The 27,200-nt window shown below is 42.5% G+C and overlaps 1 protein-coding gene across 6 annotated transcripts in view; it reads right to left on the reverse strand.

The window, feature by feature from the left end:
* The window catches only part of PKNOX2 (PBX/knotted 1 homeobox 2), a 327,238-nt gene that overhangs the window by 92,518 nt on the left and 207,520 nt on the right, over positions 1–27,200 (reverse strand). For 4 of the 6 annotated variants that reach the window (XM_063436753.1, XM_063436748.1, XM_063436750.1 and 1 more), the window contains one exon: positions 7,994–8,103. The exons of 1 other annotated variant lie outside the window; for it this stretch is intronic. In XM_063436753.1, coding sequence (XP_063292823.1) covers positions 7,994–8,080 — 87 coding nt within the window. In that variant the 5' untranslated portion in view covers positions 8,081–8,103. Of the gene's footprint in view, positions 1–7,993; positions 8,104–23,872; positions 23,956–27,200 lie in introns of all 6 variants that reach the window. One more of the 6 variants, XM_063436749.1, reaches the window with a different exon arrangement.

A 27,200-nucleotide genomic window follows, 5' to 3' on the forward strand; every position in this document is an offset into this window, starting at 1 on the left:
TTGAAGATATAGAGAAAGGTTTCTTTGCTACGGAGAGCTACAGGTTTAGAGCCTAACCCAAAAAAAGCTCTAAAAATGTGAGATTTAATTACAGAAGCAGATTTAAAATTCACATTTTATATACAATATTACACTATTGTGTCTTTTCGCTTTCCTTTTCATACATATGACATGAACATTCAATTTGTCTGAGGGGTAAGTGTCCATATGTTAAGCTCTGCACTCATACTGTTTGTTTAATGTGATGAGACTAATAACCTAAATATTACGTTTTTGTTTTTTTGCATTTAATCCTTCCACCCATATTATATTATAATCTAATCTATTACCTTGGTATTTGTATTATTTACACACCATGCTGTCTCTTTCACCTTGCTACATGTCAACCTTTTATGTTATGTGTCCTCTGTGTCCACCCTCGATGTAGTTTGTTATTTACCAAGACATTTTTGTACAGAGTATGGTGAAAATATATTGGCGGATGTGGTGATATGGTGATATTATATTAGCTGACGTGGTGACATTATATTACTAAGAACCATCTTCTGTCCGTACTTGTCTATCTTCTGTCCGTACTTCCACCTCTGATGCTCGCCTTCAAGATTTCTCGAGGGCTGCACTGTTCCTGTGGAACTCGCTTCCCTCCTCCGTTAGATGCTCACCCAGTCTCCACTCCTTCAAAAAATCATTAAAAACCCACTTCTTCATAAAAGCGTATCAATTAAATTTTTAATAGCTCCTGACTGATTCCTCTTCTGCAACTGTCACTAGTCTAATACTATCCTTACCTTTTTGTGTCATTTTACCCCACTCCATCTAGCATGTATGCTCATTGAGCAGGGCCCTCAACCCCTCTGTTCCTGTGTGTCCAACTTGTCTGGTTACAACTACATGTCTGTTCGTCCAACCATTGTAAAATGCTGAGGAATTTGATAGCGCTATATAAATATAATAATAATCATAATAATAACCAAAAGGTGTCCCTAAGGTGTACTAAAACACCTCAGGAGGGGAAGGCAGTGGGTTTAAAAACAACCTTTATTGAAACATGCAGGTATCAAATGGCTTATTACATAACTAAAATTTACATATACAATAATACCCAAGAGAGAGAAAGCCTTGACCAATATACACAGGTTTTTTTTTGTACCTCACTATATGTGTGTAGTTCACTCATTATGGGTGGAACCTTTTTGGTATATTTTATATGCACTTTTAGTTACCCATGGGTCAGTTGGTTCAGGTAGGCACTAGTGGGTTTCCCACGGTGCCGAGGTATCTAGGGTGAGCCTGTTTGGCTAGGACTTTGGGTTCTAGATTGTGGGAAGATAATGGAGAGGGGAAACTCTTTTCACCTCGTTGCTTCCCCCTCCATTTTTTGTTTTCCCTACTAAGCACCCGTAACCTTGGTGCTGCTACCAGGATTTTTCCTTTAACACTTCTTTGGGGCTTATCCACTTTATTGTGTTTTTTATTGGTTATCCTCATATACCAAGAAGGACCTTTTTTAGGATCTAGTCCTGCCTTGTGGCATATATAGCTCAATTAGCAGCTACCTACACGTCCTTCCCTAGTACCATTGATTTTTCTGGACCCTTTCATGTTTGGGAGCTTGAGGCTACCCTGTGTATATTGGTCAAGGTTTTCTCTCTCTTGGGTATTATTGTATATATTGTATATATTTTAGTTGTTATGTTGTAAGCCATTCAATACCCGCATGTTTCAATAAAGGTTGTGTTTAAACCCACTGCCTTCCCCTCCTGAGGTGTCTTAGTACGCCTTAGGCGTTTTCTGAATTGGTTCTGGGTGATTTACGTATTAAGAAAGTGCAGTTACAGGCACTCCTCAGCGCAGTTTCTCCGCTGCCCCTGTAGAGATTTACTCTGGCAGTGTCTTTTATTACTAGTGATGTTATATTATCGGATGTGGTGATATGGTGATATTATATTAGAAGGTGTGGTGATATTATATTATCGGATGTGGTGATATGGTGATATTATATGAGAAGGTATGGTGATATTATATTAGAAGGTGTGGTGAGATTATATTAGGGGTATGGTGATTATATGATCGGATGTGGTGATATTATATTATGGGTGTGGTTATTTTATATTATATGATGGGTGTGTTTATATTAACATAGAATGTGACGGCAGATAAGAACCATTCGGCCCATCCAGTCTGCCCAATTTTCTAAATACTTTCATTAGTCTCTGGCCTTATCTTATGTTAGGATAGCCTTATGCCTATCCCACGCATGCTTAAACTCCTTTACTGTGTTAACCTCTACCACTTTAGCTGGAAGGCTATTCCATGCATCCACTACCCTCTCAGTAAAGTAATACTTCCTGATATTATTTTTAAACCTTTGTCCCTCTAATTTAAGACTATGTCCTCTTGTTGTGGTAGTTTTTCTTCTTTTGAATATAGTCTCCTCCTTTACTGTGTTGATTCCCTTTATGTATTTAAATGTTTCTATCATATCCCCCCTGTCTCGTCTTTCCTTCAAGCTATACATGTTAAGATCCTTTAACCTTTCCTGGCAAGTTTTATCCTGCAATCCATGAACCAGTTTAGTAGCCCTTCTCTGAACTCTCTCTAAGGTATCAATATCCTTCTGGAGATACGGTCTCCAGTACTGCGTACAATACTCCAAGTGAGGTCTCACCAGTGCTCTGTACAATGGCATGAGCACTTCCCTCTTTCTATTGCTAATACCTCTCCCTATACAACCAAGCATTCTGCTAGCATTTCCTGCTGCTCTATTACATTGTCTGCCAACCTTTAAGTCATCAGAAATAATCACCCCTAAATCCCTTTCCTCAGATGTTGAGGTTAGGACTCTATCAAATATTCTGTACTGTGCCCTTGGGTTTTTACGTCCAAGATTCATTATCTTGCACTTATCCACATTAAATGTCAGTTGCCACAACTCTGACCATTTTTCTAGTTTACCTAAATCATTAGCCATTTGGCTTATAACTCCTGGAACATCAACCCTGTTACATATCTTAGTATCAGCAGCAAAAATACATACCTTACCATCAAGACCTTCTGCAATATCACTAATAAAAATATTAAAGAGAATGGGTCCAAGTACAGATCCCTGAGGTACCCCACTGGTGACAAGCCCAAGCTTTGAATATACTCCATTGACTACAACCCTCTGTTGCCTGTCACTCAGCCACTGCCTCACCCATTCAAGGTGTGGCAATATAATATTAGAAGGTGTGGCGATATTATATTATGGGTGTGGTTATATTATGGGTGTACTGATATTATATTAGGGGTGTGGTGATATAATATTATTGGTGTGGTTATATTATATTAGCAGATGTAGTGATATTCTAATAGGGGGTGCAGAGAGCCCTCAATATATGTATTTCTGTGCTGAGTTATATGACAGTATGACACTGTGTGTTGGAGCCCATGGAATGGCGGCACGGTGGGCACAGATTCCCGCAGAGGGTGGTCATTCTCCGACTCTGGCAAGTTGACTTGCTGTAAAATATGAATTTAATTAGGCTTTTCACACTTAACTAACTCCTTCATTTCTGAAGATTTGTGGCCTTTGATTGTCAGAGCTGATCCTTTTAGCTGAAAACCCATTGCAGCTGCTGAGGAATCTGCGCCCAATCTAACAACTTGAACTCTGCAGATGGCGTGGGTTCCCCCTGCCGGAGAACAAACTTCTCCCCACGAGACTCAAACACACAACAGGATGCTGTCTAATCTGCAGCGGGCCTCATGTTAAGGCATTTCCTAAAAGCATAAAACTTGCTGAAAATACTCAAATCAACAACGAAAAAAAGCATACTCAGCAAATGAAAGTGCTAGAAGAAACAGAAGGAACCTTGGTACAAATGAACTCATTTAAAGGGAAAATATAATAATAACTTGTCGTTATTAATCGAGCAGCGTATACTTTGCTTGCCATTGGTTTTCACTTATAACCTGATACCTAGATGTTATAATTTCCCAACTTAATGGTGCAAATTTATGGACCTCGGCAGTATGAGAGACTGAGAGGACACTGACTGTGTGTCTGAACTCTGCTCTCCACTCAGTCTTTTGCAAGTTGTATTCCCAGACCCCACACTTCACAAAATGGCTGAAAAAGTGGAGCGGATTATTCGTTATGTCTTCGCGATCACGATCCCACCAATCCAATACTTTATTGGAACAGAGAAAATTACCAATATATTACATTAAATGGCGTTTTGGCTATCAATAGCCGGCTGTAAAGGAGGCATTAATGGGATATTTGAAAACTTAGCAATTTCTAAACCTCAAAGGACTTTAAAAGAATTTCAAAAACAGCTGACCAAAACCCCCAAATATTTCAAAGTGTTTGCGGAAGAACAAAACAAACACCACAAAGACTCATTAATCAATAGCAATGTAACTAATATCTCACTAACATAATCAATAACATGACAACAATGGGCAGAATGTGTGTTTACAGGCACCTTAAAGAGACACACACTGCATTGTCCACATGGATCCTGCTACTTAGTCACGTATTAACATCAGCAACATAACTTTCAACCTGTGATGTCATCATAAAGCGGACACGATTTCTTGTTGCTTGTGATAGCAAATTAACAGGGAAATCCACAATGTTGTGTTATCAATATTTAGAACCATTGCCAAAGAATATCATTTTGTTAATTGTATTTTAGACAGTGATAAAGGGGTCTCTCCTATAGATTTGAACAATATCCGAGTAAAGGGAACAGTTCTCATACAATAACTATACGTGAGATCTACAATAAAATGCCCAGCAATTCAAATGAATAATACTGCGATTTATAACCGGGATCATAAGGCATTAATTATCATCAGCATTAGTACTTTTACTTTAACCCTTTATTCACGCCTCACAAGTAATGGCAAACAGCTGGATTTTTTTTTTTTGGCATTTAAATAACTGCCGTCGAGTCAGAGAGTTATCAATTATTAACGACATCAATAGGAAGTGAGTTTAAGGTATGCTTAGGGTTATGAGGTAGATTATGTTTGAGGATGGGTTAACGGGATCTATAGCAGTAATGGTGGTTAGCCTTATGGTGGCTTAGAGTTAGGGGCTTCATCCAGCTGAGAATCATGTGAGTTCATGTCCATCGCATTTAGAAAGCAGGCTCCCACTAATTCTTAGTCCCCCCCCCAACCCAGTCCACCTCCTAACCCATTTCAGCTCGTAATTCTAATACTAATTATACAGCAGCAGTTCAGCCCATAATCCTAACTGTACAGCAGCAGTGCAGCTTGTAATCCTAATCCTAACCGTACAGCAGCAGTACAGCCCATAATCCAACTGTACCGTAGCAGTGCAGCTCGTAATCCTAATCCTAACTGTACAGCAGCAGTGTAGTTTTTAATCCTAATCCTTACCGTACAGCAGCAGTGCAGCCCGTAATTCAACTGTACAGCAGCAGTGCAGCTTGCAATCCTAATCCTAACTAAACAGTAGCAATGCAGCCTGTAATCCTAACAGTAGCAGTGCAGCTCGTAATCTTAACCATACAGCAGGAGTGTAGCCGGTGATCCTAACTGTACAGCAGCAGTGCAGCCCATAATCCTAACCGTACAGCAGCAGGGCAGCTCGTAATCCTAATCCTAACTGTACAGCAGCAGTGCAGTTTATCATCCTAACTGTACAGCAGCAATGCATCTCGTAGTTATAACTGTATAGCAGCAGTGCAGTCCGTAATCCTAATCCTAGCCCGTAATCCTAACTGTACAGCAGCAGTGCAGCTCGTAATCCTAACCGTACAGCAGCAGTGTAGCTCATAATCCTAATCCTAAACCACAGCCTGCAATCCTAACTGTACAGCAGCAGTGCAGCCCATAATCATAACCATACAGCAGCAGTGCAGCCTGTGATCATAACCGTACAGCAGCAGTGCAGCTCGTAATTCTAACTGTACAGCAGCAGTGCAGTCCGCAATCCTAACCGTATAGCACAAGTGCAGCTCTTATTCCTAATCCTAACTGTACAGCAACAGTGCAGCTCGTAATTCTAACTGTACAGCAGCAGTGCAGCCCATAATCCTAATCGTACAGCAGCAGTGCAGCTCGTAGTCCTAATGTTAACCGCACAGCAGCAGTGCAGCTCATAATTCTAATCCTAACCAAACAGCAGCAGTCCAGCTCATAATCCTAACTGTACAGTAACAGAGCAGCTTGTGATCCTACCCATATAGTAGCAGTGCAGCTCTTAATCCTAACCATACAGCAGCAGGGCATCTCGTAATCCTAATCCTAACCATACAGCAGCAGGGCATCTCGTAATCCTAATCCTAACCGTACAGCAGCAGTGCATCTTGTAATCCTAAACGTACAGCAGCAGTGCAGCTCGTAATTCTAACCACACAGCAGCAGGGCATCTCGTAATCCTAATCCTAAAGCAGCAGTGCATCTTGTAATCCTAACCGTACAGCATCAGGACATCTCATAATCCTAACGGTACAGCAGCAGGGCATCTCGTAATCCTAACGGTACAGCAGCAGGGCATCTCGTAATCCTAACGGTACAGCAGCAGGGCATCTCGTAATCCTAACTGTACAGCAGCAGGGCATCTCGTAATCCTAACCGTACAGCAGAAGTGCAGCTCGTAATCCTAACCGTACAGCAATAGTGCAATTCGTAATCCTAACCGTACAGCAGCAGTGCAGCTCGTAATTCTAACTGTACAGCAGCAGTGCAGCTCGTAATCCTAACTGTACAGCAGCAGTGCAGCTCGTAATTCTAACTGTACAGCAGCGGGCATCTCGTAATCCTAACCGTGCAGCAATATTGCAGCTCATAATCCTAACCGTACAGCAGCAGTGCAGCTCGTAATTCTAACTGTACAGCAGCAGTGCAGCTCGTAATCCTAACTGTAGAGTAGCAGGGCATCTCGCAATCCTAACCGTACAGCAGCGGTGCATCTCGTAATCCTAACCGTACAGCAGCGGTGCATCTTGTAATCCTAACCGTACAGCAGCAGTGCAGCTCGTAATCCTAACTGTAGAGTAGCAGGGCATCTCGAAATCCTAACTGTACAGTAGCAGGGCATCTCGTAATCCTAACCGTACAGCAGCGGGGCATCTCGTAATCCTAACCGTACAGCAGCAGGGCATCTCGTAATCCTAACTGTACAGTAGCGGGGCATCTCGTAATCCTAACTGTACAGTAGCGGGGCATCTCGTAATCCTAACTGTACAGTAGCGGGGCATCTCGTAATCTTAACTGTACAGTAGCGGGGCATCTCGTAATCCTAACTGTACAGTAGCGGGGCATCTCGTAATCCTAACCGTACAGTAGCGGGGCATCTCGTAATCCTAACCGTACAGTAGCGGGGCATCTCGTAATCCTAACCGTACAGTAGCGGGGCATCTCGTAATCCTAACTGTAGAGTAGCAGGGCATCTCGTAATCCTAACCGTACAGCAGCGGGGCATCTCGTAATCCTAACCGTACAGTAGCGGGGCATCTCGTAATCCTAACTGTATAGCAGCAGTGCAGCTGGCGTTGTAACTGCTGTAAAGACTAGGATGCAGCTGCCGGCGCTATGAAGTTGCTTTAATCAAGGTGACCATTATAAAGGGAAAAATTAAACTTTCACTTTGTAAAAAGAAAGCACTGCTTTTAGAACTCCCCTGAAAGGGGCAGTGTATTAAAAGGCAGTATTTATCAGAACTGAAGCTCGGTTATTTAGGTAAATATCAGTGGAGCTCCTGTGAAGGGGCTTTATGGCTGCCAACTCCCATTGTGGGCTAGCAAAGTCACAGTTTCTGTTTGATTTACTGATGACTGAAAGGTCGTTTTTACTTTGACCTCATTAACGGCAATCTCTTTAATAATCTAAGCTGGTTAGTGAGAAATCATTTTCTAATATGATCTGAGAAGGTGAGAGAAACGCACGACAACGTCACCCCAATACAGGAGTTTAGGGAACAGAAAGCCAAGCCTAACTCGGCAGTCAATCCACATGCCCGGTCTGCACTCACCTGCTGACTTTCTTGGTAGGGGGGTGGGGGCACACTCTGGGTGGCCATCATTGTCAGAGCTGGTGCTGGGGAAACATGTTGCATCATGGGATTGATTCACATCTAGAGCCCTGTTAAAGGGGAGAAAGTTTATCTGGATTAAATATATATTGACGTGTCACAGTTACTAAATAGTCACCATTCAAACCAATGATCAGAAGCCCCAGGACGTTCGCTGAGGAGGAACAGTTAGAAGACTAACTGGACAAGGAAAGAATCAGTCCCTAAATGATGCACCATGTGAGCCCTGCAGACTTGATACAAAATTACTAAATCAAAATGTTCTAAGCGAGCATTATATAGCTGTAGGTCTAAGTGAGCATTATACTGCTGCTTGTCTAAGTGAGCATTATATATCTGTAGGGTCTAAGTGGGCATTATACTGCTGTAGGTCTAAGTGAGCATTATATAGCTGTAGGGTCTAAGTGGGTATTATATAGCTGTAGGTCTAAGTGAGCATTATACTGCTGTAGGTCTAAGTGAGCATTATACTGCTGTAGGTCTAAGTGAGCATTATATAGCTGTAGGTCTAAGTGGGTATTATATAGCTGTAGGTCTAAGTGAGCATTATACTGCTGTAGGTCTAAGTGAGCATTATATAGCTGTAGGGTCTGAGTGGGCATTATATATCTGTAGGGTCTAAGTGGGTATTATATAGCTGTAGGTCTAAGTGGGCATTATACTGCTGTAGGTCTAAGTGGGCATTATACTGCTGTAGGTCTAAGTGAGCATTATATAGCTGTAGGGTCTGAGTGGGCATTATATATCTGTAGGGTCTAAGTGGGTATTATATAGCTGTAGGTCTAAGTGGGCATTATACTGCTGTAGGTCTAAGTGGGCATTATATAGCTGTAGGTCTAAGTGGGCATTATATAGCTGCAGGTCTAAGTGGGCATTATACTGCTGTAGGTCTAAGTGGGCATTATACTGCTGTAGGTCTAAGTGGGCATTATACTGCTGTAGGTCTAAGTGGGCATTATACTGCTGTAGGTCTAAGTGGGCATTATACTGCTGTAGGTCTAAGTGGGCATTATATATCTGTAGGTCTAAGTGGGCATTATACAGCTGTGTTCTGAAATCAGCATTATAGCTGTGGCGGGTAATAGGCGTTATATCACTGTAGCATGTACAAAATTATTTAAGCACCATTGAAAATCAGGTTAATTGTCAATATTTACAGACTTTCAGATGTTTGCAATGGATAAATCAAACAAAAGCAATTGAAACAGGTCAACTCAACAAAGGCTTTAATTGGTTTTCCCAAATTCAACTGAAAAGGCAACTTATAATGACATCTCCAGTCTAAAAAGTATTCAACCCCCTGAACAGAACCCCTCACAACAGCACTAATATGCAAATCAGGTTTAGTCTCAAGCACACCTAATGCAACTAATCAGGTGTGCTTGAGCTGAAACACTTGAAATACCTTAACTGGCTAGGGGTTTGTTGAGTGTCACATTTGACTGCATGCTAGAAATGTGGCCAAGTCAAAAGAATGGTCCACAAAGTGAAGAGAAGATCATCGCCCTTTACAAACAAGGAATAGGATCCAAAAAGATAGTGAAGGCCCTGAACGTTTATAGAGACACCATTAGAAGCATAGTTTGCAAGTTTAAAGCTGAAGGAACAGCGGTTACACTACCTAGCCGGAAAAAAGAAAAAGGCTATCAATGGCCGCAACCAGATTTTTGATAAGGCAGGATATTAAAACCCCTTGAGTGACTGCAAGACACCTGCAGCAAGGCTTGGTGGCAACAGTCATTAGGGTTTCAGTAAGCACAGTAAGGGGCGTACTAAATGCAGAAGGTTTTTAATGCCAGAACTCCAAGTCATACAGCACTACTGACCCAAAAGCACAAGGAAAGTCAGCTCTAATGTGCTCAAAAATCATACAAATAAGTAACAGAACAGAAATGTGGAACATTTTGGCACAATACACCAGTGGTATATCTGGAGGAAGAGGAATGAAACATAGGCTGAAAATAACACTCTGCCTACAGTTAAGCATGGTGGTGGCTCAGTGAGACTCTGGGGTTCTTCGCATGCTCTGGCACTGGAAACCTGCAGCATTTGGAAGGCAGCATGGATTCATTGAAGTATCAGGAAATCATAGAAAACGCTTGGGCGTCATTGGATCTTCTAACAAGACAATGATCCCAAGCATACCTCAAATTCCACCAAGGCTTGGTTGCAGAAATAGTCCTGGAAAATTCTACAGGGGCCATCACAGTCACCTGACAACTTCATAGAAAATCTCTGGTGGCATTTGGCAGTTGCAGCATGCAAACCCAAGACTATTACTGACGTGGAAGCTGGTGAGCAATGGGCTAAGATTCTTCAGGAACACTGCCAGAAGCTGGCGTCTGGTTATGCATCTAGTTGGCAGCAGGTCATAACAGCAACAGCAGGTATTATATAGCTGTGATATGTAGTTGGTATTATTATAGCAGTTGGTTATTATTATTATTATACCTGTGGCATGCAGTTGGTATTATATACAGATGTGTTATGTAGTTTGTATGATATAGCTGTGGCATGTAGTTTGTTTTACTGTAGCTGTGGCATGCAGTTGGTATTATATAGCTGCGGTATGTAGTTGGTATTATTATAGCTGTGGCATGCAGTTGGTTATTATTATTATAAAAAAAAAAACACTATTTAACAGATAAGTGCCAAATTAGTGAAGGTGTGTAGCGCTAAAAAGTGGATTACTTACTCCCAACTTATTGGGGATATAGTAGTTGTAAATGGCTGTATAAGAACAAAAGGGAAAAGTATATAGTGCAACACTGTTAAAAAAATGGAAATATATATTCCAAATTGGAAGCACTCACGTGGTTTAGAGCCTATTATGGATTGGCTCTAATCACTTGCGCCGTTGTGCACTTAAGGTGGCACACACCTTCTAGGTCCACGTGTAAGATGTTCTTCAGAAGCATGTAAAACAAAGAGGTAGGGGGGAGACAGGGAGAATTGCCCTGGTGCAGAAATCCTTAATCAGGTAAGGTATAGTGTAAACACATATAGATGGCTTCTCACCTTAAAAAGAGCCTAACACTTGGCTCTAAGTGTATAAGCAGATGAGTCCAGTTCTAGGGTGACTCTACCCTTCTTTAAGCAGGATAAATGGTCCACCAAAGTGTAGATTCAATAAAATTTATATTTATTCCATTAGTGTAAAACTTTAAAAAATAAGTTGCAATACATACACAGTGGTGATAAGTCCAAAGTCCAAAACGCGTTTCGCCGATTATGTTCGGCTTTTTCAATTGGTAATGTACTTCCTGCTTTCTCATACATATATATCCCTGTCTGAACATTTGATTGGTTGCAGGAGATCGTGATACAGCCAATCACGAGTGCTCCTGTTGAAGATGGGTGTGTAGCTCCAATATGCCAGTAATTATTATAGATGTGGTATGTAATTGGTATTATATAGCTGTGGTATGTAGATGCAGTTTATATTATATAGCCGTGGTATGCTGTTGGTATTATTATAACTGTGGTATGTAATTGGTTTTATATAGCTGTGCCATGCAGCTGTTATCATAGCTGTGCCATGTTTTTGGTATTATATAGCTGTGGTATGTATTTGGTATTCTATATCTGTGCCATGTAGTTGATATTATTATAGCTGTGGCATGCAGTTGGTATTATACAGCTGGGGCATGTAGTTGCTATTATAAAGCTGTGGCATAAAGTTGGTATTATATAACTATTGTATGTAGTTGATATTATATAGCTGTGCCATGTAGTCTAGGGGCGAGAACCTCAGGGATGTTCTGGTTTATAGTACCCTTACAAATGTCAATAAATACGTGACACAACATGGCTAACACCATCCATCAAAATCTAAACTCAGGCAGAGGTGGCAAATGCAAAGCCTGTAAATACATTTAAAGCGGAATTGTGAACATGGGAACACTTTTTTGATTCACTGGGAAACAAATATAATGCAGCTGCTTGGGATAATTTGTAGAGAACATTTCTTTGTCATATTTTCCACCCTTGAGTTTTACAACGTGATAGTTTGTATTTAATAGATTGGCGGTCACACCAGACAGGAGAACTCTTCTATTCAGAACATCCCTAGTTTACAATAAAATATAGTGGATACAGAAGATCTTCACTTAAGACTTCAACATGTGATTTCAAGACATACCATCCCTCCTGTTTCATACTTGCTAGTTGGAGGGTGCTAATAAAGGTTTTAATGGAAAAGCAGGTGGTTAAGAGCTAACTGCTCAGGGAGTGGGACTGATATTCAGGGACACCCACCTCATCAATACACAGGGTGTAGAACGAGTGGAGGCATGTTCCCAGGCCTTCCCTAGGGACTTATTGATCTCAGAACGTGTAGATATTTTTTAATAGAAAACACATGGTGGAAAGCAGATTGTCTCCCTCTTATTACATGCTGAGGTCCCCAGACCCCAGCATGTATTATTTTAAGAAGTTTATTTCCTTGCAGTGTATGTACAGAGTTTCTTTCAGCTGTGTTGGTGAAAGACTTAATGTCAAGGCACAATGTCGCACCCCAGTGGGTGTTTTCTTGCAGGTTTGGTGGTGTTATTAGTTGCAAAGAGCAGAGTAGTTTATTGCTTGCTGCTATAATTAACTGTTTAGTAAATAAACCCAATGCATATCCATTGTCACATTTAAACAATCTTATCTTTTGTTTTGCTTCTAGCGACACCGTTATGTATTTTTAATTGTCTCTCCATTAATGACTGGGTTTGGGAATAACTTGCATTCAAATTTTACATTCGGGGACCTTCGTGATGCACAGGTGAAGCAGTCAGTGTGTTTCGGCCGTTTTATGACGCATTAATATTGTATTATAATCTGATGCATAGGAAGCTGCTGATTGACTCCCCATTAAATCAGCATCAGAAATCTGAGTAATTATTTATGAAAGCAGTGCAGCCGCAGATATAAAACACATTCACCGACAAGGAATATGATATGAAATAAAAGGTTATATGGGAAGAAAAGCGAATAGTTTAAAGGGAATGCATTCACCCATCGGGGGTCACAGAAACGCTCCAACCCTTTGGCAGGTAACTTGCCGTACAAGAGGAAATACAATATTTCATAATGTTTTATTTAAAACCTCAGTACGATTTCCCAGCTCTTAGGAAATGAAAATCTGCAATATTGAAAAGGTATTACTCAGAACCATAAAATGCAAATTGCACCATTTACATGAAAACAACATCTAAAAGCCTTCAACTAGATCAGGAATATACGGTGACCTTGGATGGTTCGTGGCTAATAGATAGTGCCCAGCATGAATAATGGTACAGCCGTGTATTCTAGCCTGGATAATCGTGTCTTCACTTTCCAAGATGTTTTTCCAACTATGCCACACGGGAAACAGGGGGACCGGTTAACCCCTGTAACAAACCACATGATCATGACCTTCGGGGCTGCATGGGAGCCTCAATAGAGCAGCCCATCCAGCCAATAGGGCGATGAAGTCAAAGTAACTCAATGTTTGACCTCTGTTATACTGCGCATGGGGTGGGGTTAGAAGACGCAATAAGGCTGTCTTTCATCAATGTAAACGATGTCTCAACCATTCACCTTTCTGAGGTCAATATAATGAGTACCATCGAGAAGGGTAACATCTACTGCAAGGATTAGTTTAAAAAATATTTTTAAAAAAATCTCAAATATCAATGTACTTTTCTTGGTAACATTGAATGTTATTATAAATGTTATCATGCCTGAACCATAAAAAGGAATCACTGAGAAATATGAGGAAATAGCTGTAAGACGGAGGGGAGACTGAGACAGTTATTGTGTGTGTCGGGGTGTCTTCATGACAAAAGGGGACTTTGTGCCCCATGCTGAATGTCAGCCAACGAGGAGCAACGTGACAGAGCTCCCCTGTGAAGCTCTTACTCACAGCCACTGATTAGGAGCCTGGTCAGCCCCTGCCATGAAGTTAATACTCGCATGTATTTTGAAAAACAGCCTTGGAAAATAATGAGCTCATTATAACTCAGCTCATTAGAGCTTGTTGACATTAAACCCATTAGACCAATTAATATTCTGTGATAGATCTAGTGCATTATGGAGCACATAGGGGTTAATTCTGCATGGGAGTTCATTAGAGAAACATCATCTAATTGCAGAGATAAAGACAGAGTGACATCCTTTCCCTGGGATCTCAGGCCTAGTCTGTGACCACATCTAACCCAAGTAATCCACAATCCAACCCTGAGCGTAGCTGTGTCTCCGTGACATGCCTGCTACAAAGAGTTAAGGAAAAGGCAGATTTGGAGAATTGAGCTGGGGGTAAATAAAACACAGCTGGGAGAATATGATCTTTAAATAAACAAGAAGATTATCTTGAAGGAGCCTATGAGGAAATACGGTGTCCAAATAAACAGTTTCATCCACTGTGAGGGTTCAGCCTGACGCCCATCTTCTAATGCGCAAATCCAAATAAACAGAAACGAGTTAATAAAACAATACCAAATAGGTGAGAGCACACAAAATGAGGAAATACTACCCACTCTGTAGTCAAATGATCTGAAAAAAATCAAAATAGACAAAACATGTTTTTATTTACTTAGTTATTGGAAGAATAAAAGTGTTTTTACCTCTGAAAAATTCTGCGTCTTGGAGGGTTTACATTCAAAGGAGAAAAGAAGTTCCCAGTGAAGGTCCAGCTTTACATATTCAAGGCATCAAGTCTGAGCCAGCTAAAAGTGGCTCTGTCTATGTGAGTGTGATGGGCACCTACTTTTAAAATATTGTATCAGGCTATACTACTCTATGTTTTGTCTATTTTGATTTTATTCAGATCATTTGACTACAGAGTGGGTAGTATTTCCTCATTCTGTGTGCTCTCACCTATTTGGTATTGTTTTATTATTCACTTTGTTGTGGTTAGTGTGGCCCACAAAGGTGATAGTAGCACCTAATTTATTTAGGGATTTATTCACTCAACTTGTTATTGTATTTTAGAAATGAGTTAATGTCCCCTATACACCACGATATTGGTGAATACACCGTGCCGACGGGCTGCAAGTTCTGTAACTGGATTTATTGATTTAAAGCACAGATTAGAACAAAACAAAATGAAAATAACTCATCAGCCCACAATGTCTCAACAATTTCATTTCAACATCCAGCAGCAACTCTCACACATTACTCAATGTGTATGAATATATCACAGAGCTCCACAGCAATAAAACTCACAGTAACATGCAATGTGTGTGAATATATCACAGAGCTCCACAGCAATAAAACTCACAGTAACATGCAGTGTGTGAATATATCACAGAGCTCCACAGCAATAAAACTCACAGTAACATGCAATGTGTGTGAATGTATCAGAGCTCCACAGCAATAAAACTCCCAGTAACATGCAATGTGTGTGAATGTATCACAGAGCTCCACAGCAGTAAATCTCACAGTAACATGCAATGTGTATGAATATATCACAGAGCTCCACAGCAATAAAACTCCCAGTAACATGCAATGTGTATGAATATATCACAGAGCTCCACAGCAATAAAACTCCCAGTAACATGCAATGTGTGTGAATGTATCAGAGCTCCACAGCAATAAAACTCCCAGTAACATGCAATGTGTGTGAATGTATCACAGAGCTCCACAGCAATACCACTTACAGTAACATGCAATGTGTGTGAATGTATCACAGAGCTCCACAGCAATAAAACTCCCAGTAACACGCTATGTGTGTGAATGTATCACAGAGCTCCATAGCAATAATACTCACAGTAATGTGTATAGAGGATCTAAACTAGACAGACGTGTTATTATAAATATATATATATCCTGGAAGACAGCTCGGCACTCCAATTGTACCGGCAGTATGTCTACATATGGATCCAATGCATGCCAGCATTAAAATGTCCTGATGAAAGTTCATATATTGAACAAAAAAGTTGACTTCTTATGCCATAGAAAAATAGTATTGGTGTGAATTGAATCCATGTATATATATATATATTTATTTATTTGTGACTATATGGTTGGAAGATGCTTTATATTGAATACTTTGTGGCTGGCTGGAGCAATATGTTCTGAGGAGACGGGTATATACAGAGAATTGTTCTCTTGCAAACCTTGACATTAGCTGTAGGTAACGTGAGCACAATCAACAGAGATTGTGTGTGATGTGAGGGTTCAGCAGCAAACTGAGATAATGGCCGCTGTTTATTTTATTCAAAGTATTGCCGAGGACGAATCCTTATTCTGAGTATAGGCTGTAAAATAATCAGTACGGTAACTGCGGGAGGAGGCACAGGATGGCCAGATAAAGTGATTTCTAATCAAGAAATCCTGCAAATATCGCACGCGGGATTAGCATAAATTTCCAGAATGTCGGATTCCTGCGTCTCGTGTGGATCAGGTGTAAGAAACTCTAAAGAACTCATATATTTTACAGATTTATAGGATGTACATTATTTATGGCTTTCACTACGCGGGAAGCAATTCTAATGTTCTCTCCAATATTCAGTAAAATGTACCAGATTTCACAACATGTGAAATACAATGTGTATCTACAGACTGGAATGTATGGGTGGCACAATCATATCAGCTGCTGACTGAGGGTCCCAAGTGACTTGGAGGTCTCTCATGTGAGGACGATGGCAAGTAGCCTGTGATAGACTGACGCAGACTTCTCATTTTTCTAGCTTTAAAACAAAACAAATCAATCAGTATGTAACTCCATAAAGCCCTTCAACTAGGCCACCTTAATGTCCCGCTGAATATACAATGACACACAGACAGACACATGCACTCACACACTCACATATACATGCATACACAAATACAACACACAGATGCACACATACACACGACTGTTCTTTTCGGAACAAACAGGAGATTAACAACAGACAAGACAAATCAAGAACACAAAGCCAGCTCTCAGGTCTGCAGGAAATCTGGTAACAGTAAGTCACACCTAGCCTGTTCCTCACACCGGGTATTAAACACTTATTCCACGATAATTCTTCACACCGACCACATCAAGCACATTTAATATACACTTGGGACTGATCAAACCAGGGCACAAAATAATCAGGAAATCAGTAAATCAGGTTGTTATTAAAGTTTTTGCATACACCAACACCAATTAGCAGCCTATGGACATTTATAGGCCAATTCACGGCTATCAGCACATTCATACGCGGAAGCCTTGAACATATTCCAGGACTCCCAACACTCTCATATATAACCAAATCGTATCGAGAGACGGAAGCGCTTGATGATTTTTAGTGATTTTAGCAATCTCTGGTTTTATCAAAAGTGCTACGGAATCAGTTGGCACTATACAAATGCCAATAATAATAATAATAATATGAATCAGACCACATTAACGCAGTGTAAGTGATTCAATTATGACAGTATCTAATGGTAACACAATGAGATTTAGGGAAAACCTTGGGAATGTAGAGCTGGCGTATTCCTGGTTCGGAGAGTGGGTTTTGCTCCAGTAATGAGCTTCCCCCCAGGAACGCTGGTGAAAAGGATTAACAACGGGTTGGAAAGTATCTGAGCTGATTTAATTAGACGTGAATGTGAAGGAATCAGAAGGATAACCGTGTAAATGCCACTAGTAAATTAATTAGTGCAATCATTCATTTAATAGCACGAAACGCAGTCACATATTCGCTATCCTGTGACAAGGCTGGACATAATGTACTCACAAAATATAACAACAATAAGGAGAGGAATATACTCAGCTTAGTTTGTCCGAAAACCATGGCTTCTCACTAGGCCAGGAAGTGACTGACATTTCCCAGCCAATTCTGCCTCTTTTCAATGGAAGTGTCATGTATGTTGACCTAGCAGTAAAACGTACGTCTACCTGCTTACCCTATAATGTCCTGTGATGCTTCTCATTGAGTTGAGTAAGGATATCTCTTATCAATAGATTTAATTTGGACATGTCACCTGAACTTTGTAATGATTATATTTTAAATAAAGACTCTAAGCACCATAACCACTAGAGGTTGCTGTCAAACATTTTGAAACTAGAAAACTTACATGGGTCCCGCCAGACTCTTGCGCTACTTCCTGGCATTTTGAGGACAGGAGACGTCAGATGCCAATATAGGTGTACATTTGTTGGCTGAGTGCTCTCATCCAATGAATGCTTTCCTTACTGGAATAATTATTATTTTTGTTTTATTATTTATAAAGGGACACCAAATTCTGTAGCCCTGTACAAAGGATGGACTAACAGACATAATTGTAACCAGACAAGTTGGACGCAGAGGAACAGTGGGATTGAGGGCCCTGCTCAATGAGCTTACATACGTGAGGGAGTGGTGTGAAGTGACACAAAGGGTAAAGGTAGGGGTAAAGAAGTAGCTTGCGAGAAAAGTATTCACTAAGGGTTTAGTAGATTATTTTTGACAGGTGCAGGAGAGGAATCGGGGTGCAGGGAGGCAAAGATGTTGACAGTTTAATTAATATGCTTTCCTGAAGAAGAAAGTTTTCCATAATTTTTTTAAGGAATGGCGACTGGTTGAAAGTCTAACAGAGAAGGGAAGGGAGATCCACAGGAAAGGTGCAGCCCTGGAGAAGTCTTGAAGGCGAGCATCAGAGGTGGGAGTATGGACAGAGGATATATGTAGGTCTCCGGCAGAGAGCAGGGGCCTCAACGGGACATACTTGTTGTAACGGACCGTTTCAGCATGAAAGGGGAAAAATCCGCTTAGGCGATAATCCCCTTTTCTGGATACAGGCACAGCTACTGCAGAACACCACACTCCCGATCTGGATACGAAATAACACTCCGAACTGGAACAGCTGAACAAGAAAAGCATACAATCGGCTTACACTCTTGGCAGTCAGCTTACAATCCAATCCCCCCCAAGAACGAGACGACACTTCATTTTGAGGGTTAAGCAGGAACTCGAGACTGGGACACCCAGTCTGGCTTTTATTACCAACAAGTACATACAGGACACTCCCAGGGGGAGGATGAAATTAACCAATCACATGGATGTACCTCCCACACATTTCCTCCCCTTAGATTAACACTTAACACAATTATACTGTACACCTTTTTCCCCAATTCCTGGATGTACCCCAAATACATATGCTACACCTCCAAAACAGGTATCCCCTGATAGCCCTTATTCAGGGGGACAACATATGCAAGAATCAGCCCATTCGGATAAATGGTTCAGGAGTTATGGAACTTTAAAGTATTGACCGACCGCATGGGTAAAGTATCCGAAATCAGTTCCATGCATTTTGGCCCTGCGGTCGGTCACAAACAAGGGAATGAAAACAGACGAATTGCCTGTGTTATAGAGCCTGGAGAGGGTTTGAATGAATTCCCTTGTTTGTGGGGTTCTTTCTACCGAACGGGGGGGTCATTCGGTAGTTTCCATACGAATTTCTGGAAGTATGGAGGTCTCAGCGGTGTTTGCCTAGTCAAGTGTCCGATTTCAGTTCCAGACACTCGACGGCAAAACACCGCTGTTCGGTAGTTAAAGATGGCCGCCGCCACGTGTTTGTTTCCCGAATGGCGGCCACCCAGAGGACAAAGACCACACTGCACTGATTGCCAATTACCCGTTTGCAACATTGTTGCAAACGGTAATTGGAGGCACACTTAGTCCTGGGTGGCCTGGTTGTTCGGTAGTTTCCTCAATACAAGGAATGGAGGGATTCTACCGAACAATCAGATGAAGGCTGCATATATATATAACCCAGGTTAACTGCATACATAAATACATATACAATATACAGGCAGTACAATAGGATAGGCTTCACAGTCTTAAAGGGACAGTAGTCCCAAAATGTCCATTGCTGATTTTAAAGGGCCAGTAGCAGCAATATAAATTAGTACATGCCCAAATATAGTCTTTAGAGTGCAATATGTCCAGGGGCCATAGTCAGCGGGCAGGAGGCTAGCAGCCAGGCTTCTCCAGCCCACAGTGGCGAAGTTGGTTTCGCCACAATTCTCCCCTTTACCAATTAGACTAACAGGGTATCTGACCTCCTGCCGGTCAGTGCCCTGGTTAGTCCAGCAACCCACCCACAGAACAGAAGTAGTAGAGCAGCCCACCCATAATAAACAGTTACCACACCTGGGTGAGGGAGAATTTGGTCCAAGTTCAGGTGCCTCCCCACGGCTGGGTGAGAGACTGATAGGCTGCCTTGGTGGGTTGCTGAGGGGGCAGAGACCAGCGGTACTCTGTCCTGTTGCCAGCACTACCACGGGAGTAGTCTGGTGGGAGCCTGGCTGCTGGAGACCGACTGTCTCCCCTTTAGATATATCGCTCTGTGGCTGGGGGACAGGACCGACCGTCCCTATCCCTTGTGCTGTAAGTGCAGAGACTACGGTCCCATCTGCACAGATGTGGGGCTTAACATCTCCCCTTGGTGGGTTAGGCTGCCGCTGGAGAGAGGGTGTAACAAGCTCCTCTCTCTGGACGGTAAACTGCCGCTGGGGAGGGGGGTTAGCAGGCTCCTCTCCCTGCCACTCTCTCTGCTGGTGGAAAGGGGGACCAGCTGTCTCCCCTTTCATTCTCTTGTCCGGCTGCTGGGGTGCGAGACTGACTGTCTCTGCTCCCTGCAGGACACACTGCCGCTGGGGAGGATGGACGACACCATCAGCTCCCTGGGGCACACACTGCCGCTGGGGAGGGAGGACGCTGCTCTCCTCTCCCTTCGCTTCACACTGCCGTCTTGGCATCTCACTTTGCTGCTGGGGGGCAGGAATAACAACCTCTGCCCCCTGTAACTCAGCCTGCCGCTGGGGAGGAAGGACTGCACCTTCGGCTCCCTTGGACACACACGGCTGCTGGGGAGGATGGACGACACCATCAGCTCCCTGGGGCACACATTGCCGCTGGGGAGGGAGGACGCTGCTCTCCTCTCCCTTCCCTTCACACTGCCTTCTTGGCATATCACTTTGCTGCTGGGGGGCAGGAACAACAACCTCTGCCCCCTGTAACTCAGCCTGCCGCTGGGGAGGAAGGACTGCACCTTCGGCTCCTTTGGACACACACGGCTGCTGGGGAGGATGGACGACACCATCAGCTCCCTGGGGCACACATTGCCGCTGGGGAGGGAGGACGCTGCTCTCCTCTCCCTTCACTTCACACTGCCTTCTTGGCATCTCACTTTGCTGCTGGGGGGCAGGAACAACAACCTCTGCCCCCTGTAACTCAGCCTGCCGCTGGGGAGGAAGGACTGCACCTTCGGCTCCCTTGGACACACACGGCTGCTGGGGAGGATGGACGACACCATCAGCTCCCTGGGCCACACATTGCCGCTGGGGAGGGAGGTCTGCAAACCCCCTGGCCCGCTCTGATTCCCACGGCAAGTACTCTCGCACTGCTTGCTTCACACGCTGCACTCTATATTCTGAGGGGTTGGGTCCGCATAAAGCCAGTATCTTGGTGACCTCTCTGTCATACGCCTCTTGAGTGTAGCTGGGTGCCATGCTTGCTCTGCTGCAGTTGGTTCCTTGTAGATAGGGGCGCTGTACGGGTACTGGCGTTGCCCTCACTTTGTAATCCAGGAATGGTGTTGTCTGTAGCTGTCCCTCTGGTTGTAGGAACGATCCCACCGCTTGCCACCAATTGTAACGGACCGTTTCAGCATGAAAGGGGAAAAATCCGCTTAGGCGATAATCCCCTTTTCTGGATACAGGCACAGCTACTGCAGAACACCACACTCCCGATCTGGATACGAAATAACACTCCGAACTGGAACAGCTGAACAAGAAAAGCATACAATCGGCTTACACTCTTGGCAGTCAGCTTACAATCCAATCCCCCCCAAGAACGAGACGACACTTCATTTTGAGGGTTAAGCAGGAACTCGAGACTGGGACACCCAGTCTGGCTTTTATTACCAACAAGTACATACAGGACACTCCCAGGGGGAGGATGAAATTAACCAATCACATGGATGTACCTCCCACACATTTCCTCCCCTTAGATTAACACTTAACACAATTATACTGTACACCTTTTTCCCCAATTCCTGGATGTACCCCAAATACATATGCTACACCTCCAAAACAGGTATCCCCTGATAGCCCTTATTCAGGGGGACAACATATGCAAGAATCAGCCCATTCGGATAAATGGTTCAGGAGTTATGGAACTTTAAAGTATTGACCGACCGCATGGGTAAAGTATCCGAAATCAGTTCCATGCATTTTGGCCCTGCGGTCGGTCACAAACAAGGGAATGAAAACAGACGAATTGCCTGTGTTATAGAGCCTGGAGAGGGTTTGAATGAATTCCCTTGTTTGTGGGGTTCTTTCTACCGAACGGGGGGTCATTCGGTAGTTTCCATACGAATTTCTGGAAGTATGGAGGTCTCAGCGGTGTTTGCCTAGTCAAGTGTCCGATTTCAGTTCCAGACACTCGACGGCAAAACACCGCTGTTCGGTAGTTAAAGATGGCCGCCGCCACGTGTTTGTTTCCCGAATGGCGGCCACCCAGAGGACAAAGACCACACTGCACTGATTGCCAATTACCCGTTTGCAACATTGTTGCAAACGGTAATTGGAGGCACACTTAGTCCTGGGTGGCCTGGTTGTTCGGTAGTTTCCTCAATACAAGGAATGGAGGGATTCTACCGAACAATCAGATGAAGGCTGCATATATATATAACCCAGGTTAACTGCATACATAAATACATATACAATATACAGGCAGTACAATAGGATAGGCTTCACAGTCTTAAAGGGACAGTAGTCCCAAAATGTCCATTGCTGATTTTAAAGGGCCAGTAGCAGCAATATAAATTAGTACATGCCCAAATATAGTCTTTAGAGTGCAATATGTCCAGGGGCCATAGTCAGCGGGCAGGAGGCTAGCAGCCAGGCTTCTCCAGCCCACAGTGGCGAAGTTGGTTTCGCCACACTTGTGTATTAGGGAGGATAGGTAGATTGGAGCAGCATTATGTAAAGACTTATATGCAAGAATGGAAATCGCAGAGAGGCAGTCAGAGACACGAGTTAAGATGGGCAAAGAGATATCAGGACAGGTAGATTTGCGTTTCATCTGCATAGAAATGATAATGGAAGCAAAGGAGCTGATAAGTTTACTAAGGGAGGCAGTATAGATCGAGAACAATAGGGGACCAAGGACAGAATCTTGGGGAATGCCATAAGAGAGGGGTTTGGAAGAAAAGGCTGGACCAGAGAAAGAAACATTGAAAGAGTGATGGGAGAGGTAGGAGGAGCACCAGGAGAGAGCAGTATCCCATAGACCGAGATTATGGAGGATGAGAAGAAGCTGTTGATAACAGTGTCAAAAGCAGCAGAAAGGTCCAGGAGAATTATATAATCTGATGCACCGCTAACACCTGGCGTGATGTAAGTGTCGAGCCATTTTAAAACAGTTTGACAGGTTATGCTGGGCTGTAGTGGTTATGGTTCTAGTGGTGTTCCTTTAATTGGTCGGCCTAGGTCAACATTTTTTATGTTTTTCACACAAATTAAGTGTATTGGGTGGAAGGATGTGGGGTGAGATAAATTCAGAATTCGTGGATGATGAGTGTAAGACTCAGGGGTTCGTGGCAACCGGTTTAATTGAGCAACTATTGAGTATTATAAGTAATAAATCCTGGAATGTTGACTTTATTGTAAAAAAAATAGTTAAAATACTACTAATATTATGAATCCTAGTTATTCTATATATTTCCAACATATTCTGTAGCGCACTATGATAGGTAAGCAACCTTTCGGATTAATCTAAATTATAAAAAAAAAAAAATGGGTTTTCTGTTAACAGGAATGAAAAAGAAGGATTTGGCGTGAGAAGGGTTAAATCCATCCTAATGTGTGAACTGCCCTAAATTTTTCATCACCTCCTCCTCTTTCCAAATCTCTTGGCTTCAGGAGACCCTGGAACAGTTGAGGGCTTTTGCAGTCTAGACGGGTTGGTGGGAGACTAAAAAAAACACAGAAAATGCTGTTTTTGAAGAAAAAAAAACAAATAGAGCCCCCACCCCCATTTACTTATTGCACTAAAACTCCCAGGGCTGAAAATCCCATTTGTGATTCTGCAAGTGTCCAATTACACTGGGTTTTAATGTGAGTTATATTCCAGCAGGGGTCAGCACAGAGCACAATGAGCACACAGACCTTCTCACGGATTGAGTTAATTTAAAGTGGGGACGCCGTGACTGGCTGCCTTAAACACACATTACATGGCAGGGATTATTATTATTATTATTATTTATATAGCGCCAACGAATGCTGCAGTGCTGTACAATGGGCATACATTCTTATTTCTAGGGAGTCTAATGAAAAAAGGAATAGCTATGGTTGGGTGCTTCAATACCTTTACGACACTAACAAAGTTACTAACTACACTACAAATGGCCCTTTACCAAATGGGAAAACACTATTCGGTGCTGTATAGGGTTATTTACACTGCAAAATCGTGGATGCCATGACCCCTGTGCCATGGACAGCTGTGACAGACATAGCAAAGTATCACGATGACTGCAGTGTCTTATTGTGAGCGATTTGGGAATGTGTCCTTTATGTTGGTAGATGGAGGTACACCTCATGCTTATTGTGAGTGTTTTGGAAACGTGTCCTGCGTGCTGAGAAATGGTAGAACACCTCACACATTTTGTGAATGTTTTGGGAACGTGTCCTTTGTTTTTAGTAGATGGAGGTACACCTCATGCTTATTGTGAGTGTTTTGGGGATGTGTCCTTTGTGTTGATAGATGGAGATACACCTCACACTTATTGTGAGCGTTTTGGGAATGTGTCCTTTATGTTGGTAGATGGAGGTACACCTAATGCTTATTGTGAGTGTTTTGGGAATGTGTCCTATGTGTTGGCAGATGGAGTTGCACCTCACACTTGTTGTGAGTGTTTTGAGAACGTCTCATGCATGCTGAGAGATGGTAGAACACCTCATGTTTAGTGTGAGCATTTTGAGAAAGTGTCCTGCATGTTGGTAGATGGAGGTACACCTCACACATATTGTGAGTATTTTGGGAAAATGTCCTTTGACTTGGTAGATGAAGGTAGACCTCACGCTTATCGTGAGTGTTTTAGGAACATGTCCTGCATGTTTGTAAACAATACACCGTACACTTATTGTGAGTGTTTTGGGAATGTATCCTGCATGTTGGTAGATGGAGGTACACCTGACACTTATTGTGAGCATTTTGGAAAAATGTCCTTTGTGTTGGTAGACGATACACCACACGCTTATTGTGAGTGTTTTGGGAGTGTGTCTTGCATGTTGGTAGATAGAGGTAAACCTCACGCTTATTGTGAGCGTTTTGGGAATGTGTCCTTTGTGTTGATAGATGGAAGTACACCTGAAACTTATAGTCAGCGTTTTGGGAATGTGACCTTTGTGTTGATAGATGTAGGTACACCTCATTGTTATTGTGAGCGTTTTGGGAACGTGTCCTTTGTGTTGGTAGATGGCGGTACATCACATGTTTATTGTGAGCGTTTTGGGATTGTGCCCTTTGTGTTGATAGATGGAGGTACACCTCATGTTTATTGTGAGCGTTTTGGGAATGTGTCCTTTGTGTTGGTAGATGGAGGTACACCTCATGTTTATTGTGAGCATTTTGGGAATGTGTCCTTTGTGTTGGTAGATGGAGGTACACCTCATGTTTATTGTGAGCGTTTTGGGAATGTATCCTTTGTGTTGGTAGATGGAGGTACACCTCATGTTTATTGTGAGCATTTTGGGAATGTGTCCTTTGTGTTGGTAGATGGAGGTACACCTCATGTTTATTGTGAGCATTTTGGGAATGTGTCCTTTGTGTTGGTAGATGGAGGTACACCTCATGTTTATTGTGAGCGTTTTGGGAATGTATCCTTTGTGTTGGTAGATGGAGGTACACCTCATGTTTATTGTGAGCATTTTGGGAATGTGTCCTTTGTGTTGGTAGATGGAGGTACACCTCATGTTTATTGTGAGCATTTTGGGAATGTGTCCTTTGTGTTGGTAGATGGAGGTACACCTCATGTTTATTGTGAGCGTTTTGGGAATGTATCCTTTGTGTTGGTAGATGGAGGTACACCTCATGTTTATTATGAGCGTTTTGGGAATGTATCCTTTGTGTTGGTAGATGGAGGTACACCTCATGTTTATTATGAGCGTTTTGGGAATGTATCCTTTGTGTTGGTAGATGGAGGTACACCTCATGTTTATTGTGAGCGTTTTGGGAATGTGTCCTTTGTGTTGGTAGATGGAGGTACACCTCATGTTTATTATGAGCGTTTTGGGAATGTATCCTTTGCGTTGGCAGATGGAGGTAGATCTTAATGTTTATTGTGTGGGGTGAATAGTCTGTATGATATATAAAAATAAAAAATAAAAATAAGGGTAACATTTTGCAATTCAGAGTTCATTCACTAAATGTATCATTCTCTGAATGGCACACGCCCACCATCAAAATGCACTGAGTAAGCATTGACTCCAAATGCCCTAGACATTGGTCCAGAATGGTGCACTAGCGCAGGTGTTGGTTGGTGGTGAAATCCTGAAAGTGACATTACAGCTAACCCGCATGGAGTGACACCACATTAGTGACAAAATATGCGATATTTCACCATTTACCTCTGCATGCATTGCCACACTTAGTACCAGTAATGGTTTCCTTGCAAATGGCATCACATGAATATTTCATCATTTAATAATACAGCTCCAACATATTGTAGAGCGCTGTACATGTGGGATATTAAAGCCAAAGCAAGCATTACTGACAAATGGTAACATTCTAGGGTTAAGGGGTAGGTGGCATGGGCACTTGGTTTGGAAGGTGCTGTGGCTGCTGAAGGGTTAAGTAATTAATAAGGAACTCCCCACAGCCCCAGAGATTTTGGAGTCCCAGCTGCTCTCAGCTCATTTTTTAATCCCCTCTTACATTCCTTGAAGCTTTTACCTCCAGCGCATCAGTCAGACAGCTGCACTCAGCTGCCATTGTGCCTTGGACGCCCTCCCCCTACTCCTACTACTGGGGCTTCAAAGCAGGGAAACAAGGATTAAACTCTGTGCCTCGCACAGCCTGCCTGCCAAGTGGAAGGGGTTAAATTGACTTCCTTATTATTAAGATAGTGGTCAGTGAATTAAAAAAAGCCAAAGTCCAGAAATTGTGAAGCCTGCATATCAATGTTATTGAGAGGTAATACAGGATTGTGAGGATATAAA

This window comes from Pelobates fuscus, chromosome 11 (genome assembly GCF_036172605.1).
Source record: "Pelobates fuscus isolate aPelFus1 chromosome 11, aPelFus1.pri, whole genome shotgun sequence".
In the NCBI taxonomy this organism is placed as follows: domain Eukaryota; kingdom Metazoa; phylum Chordata; class Amphibia; order Anura; family Pelobatidae; genus Pelobates; species Pelobates fuscus.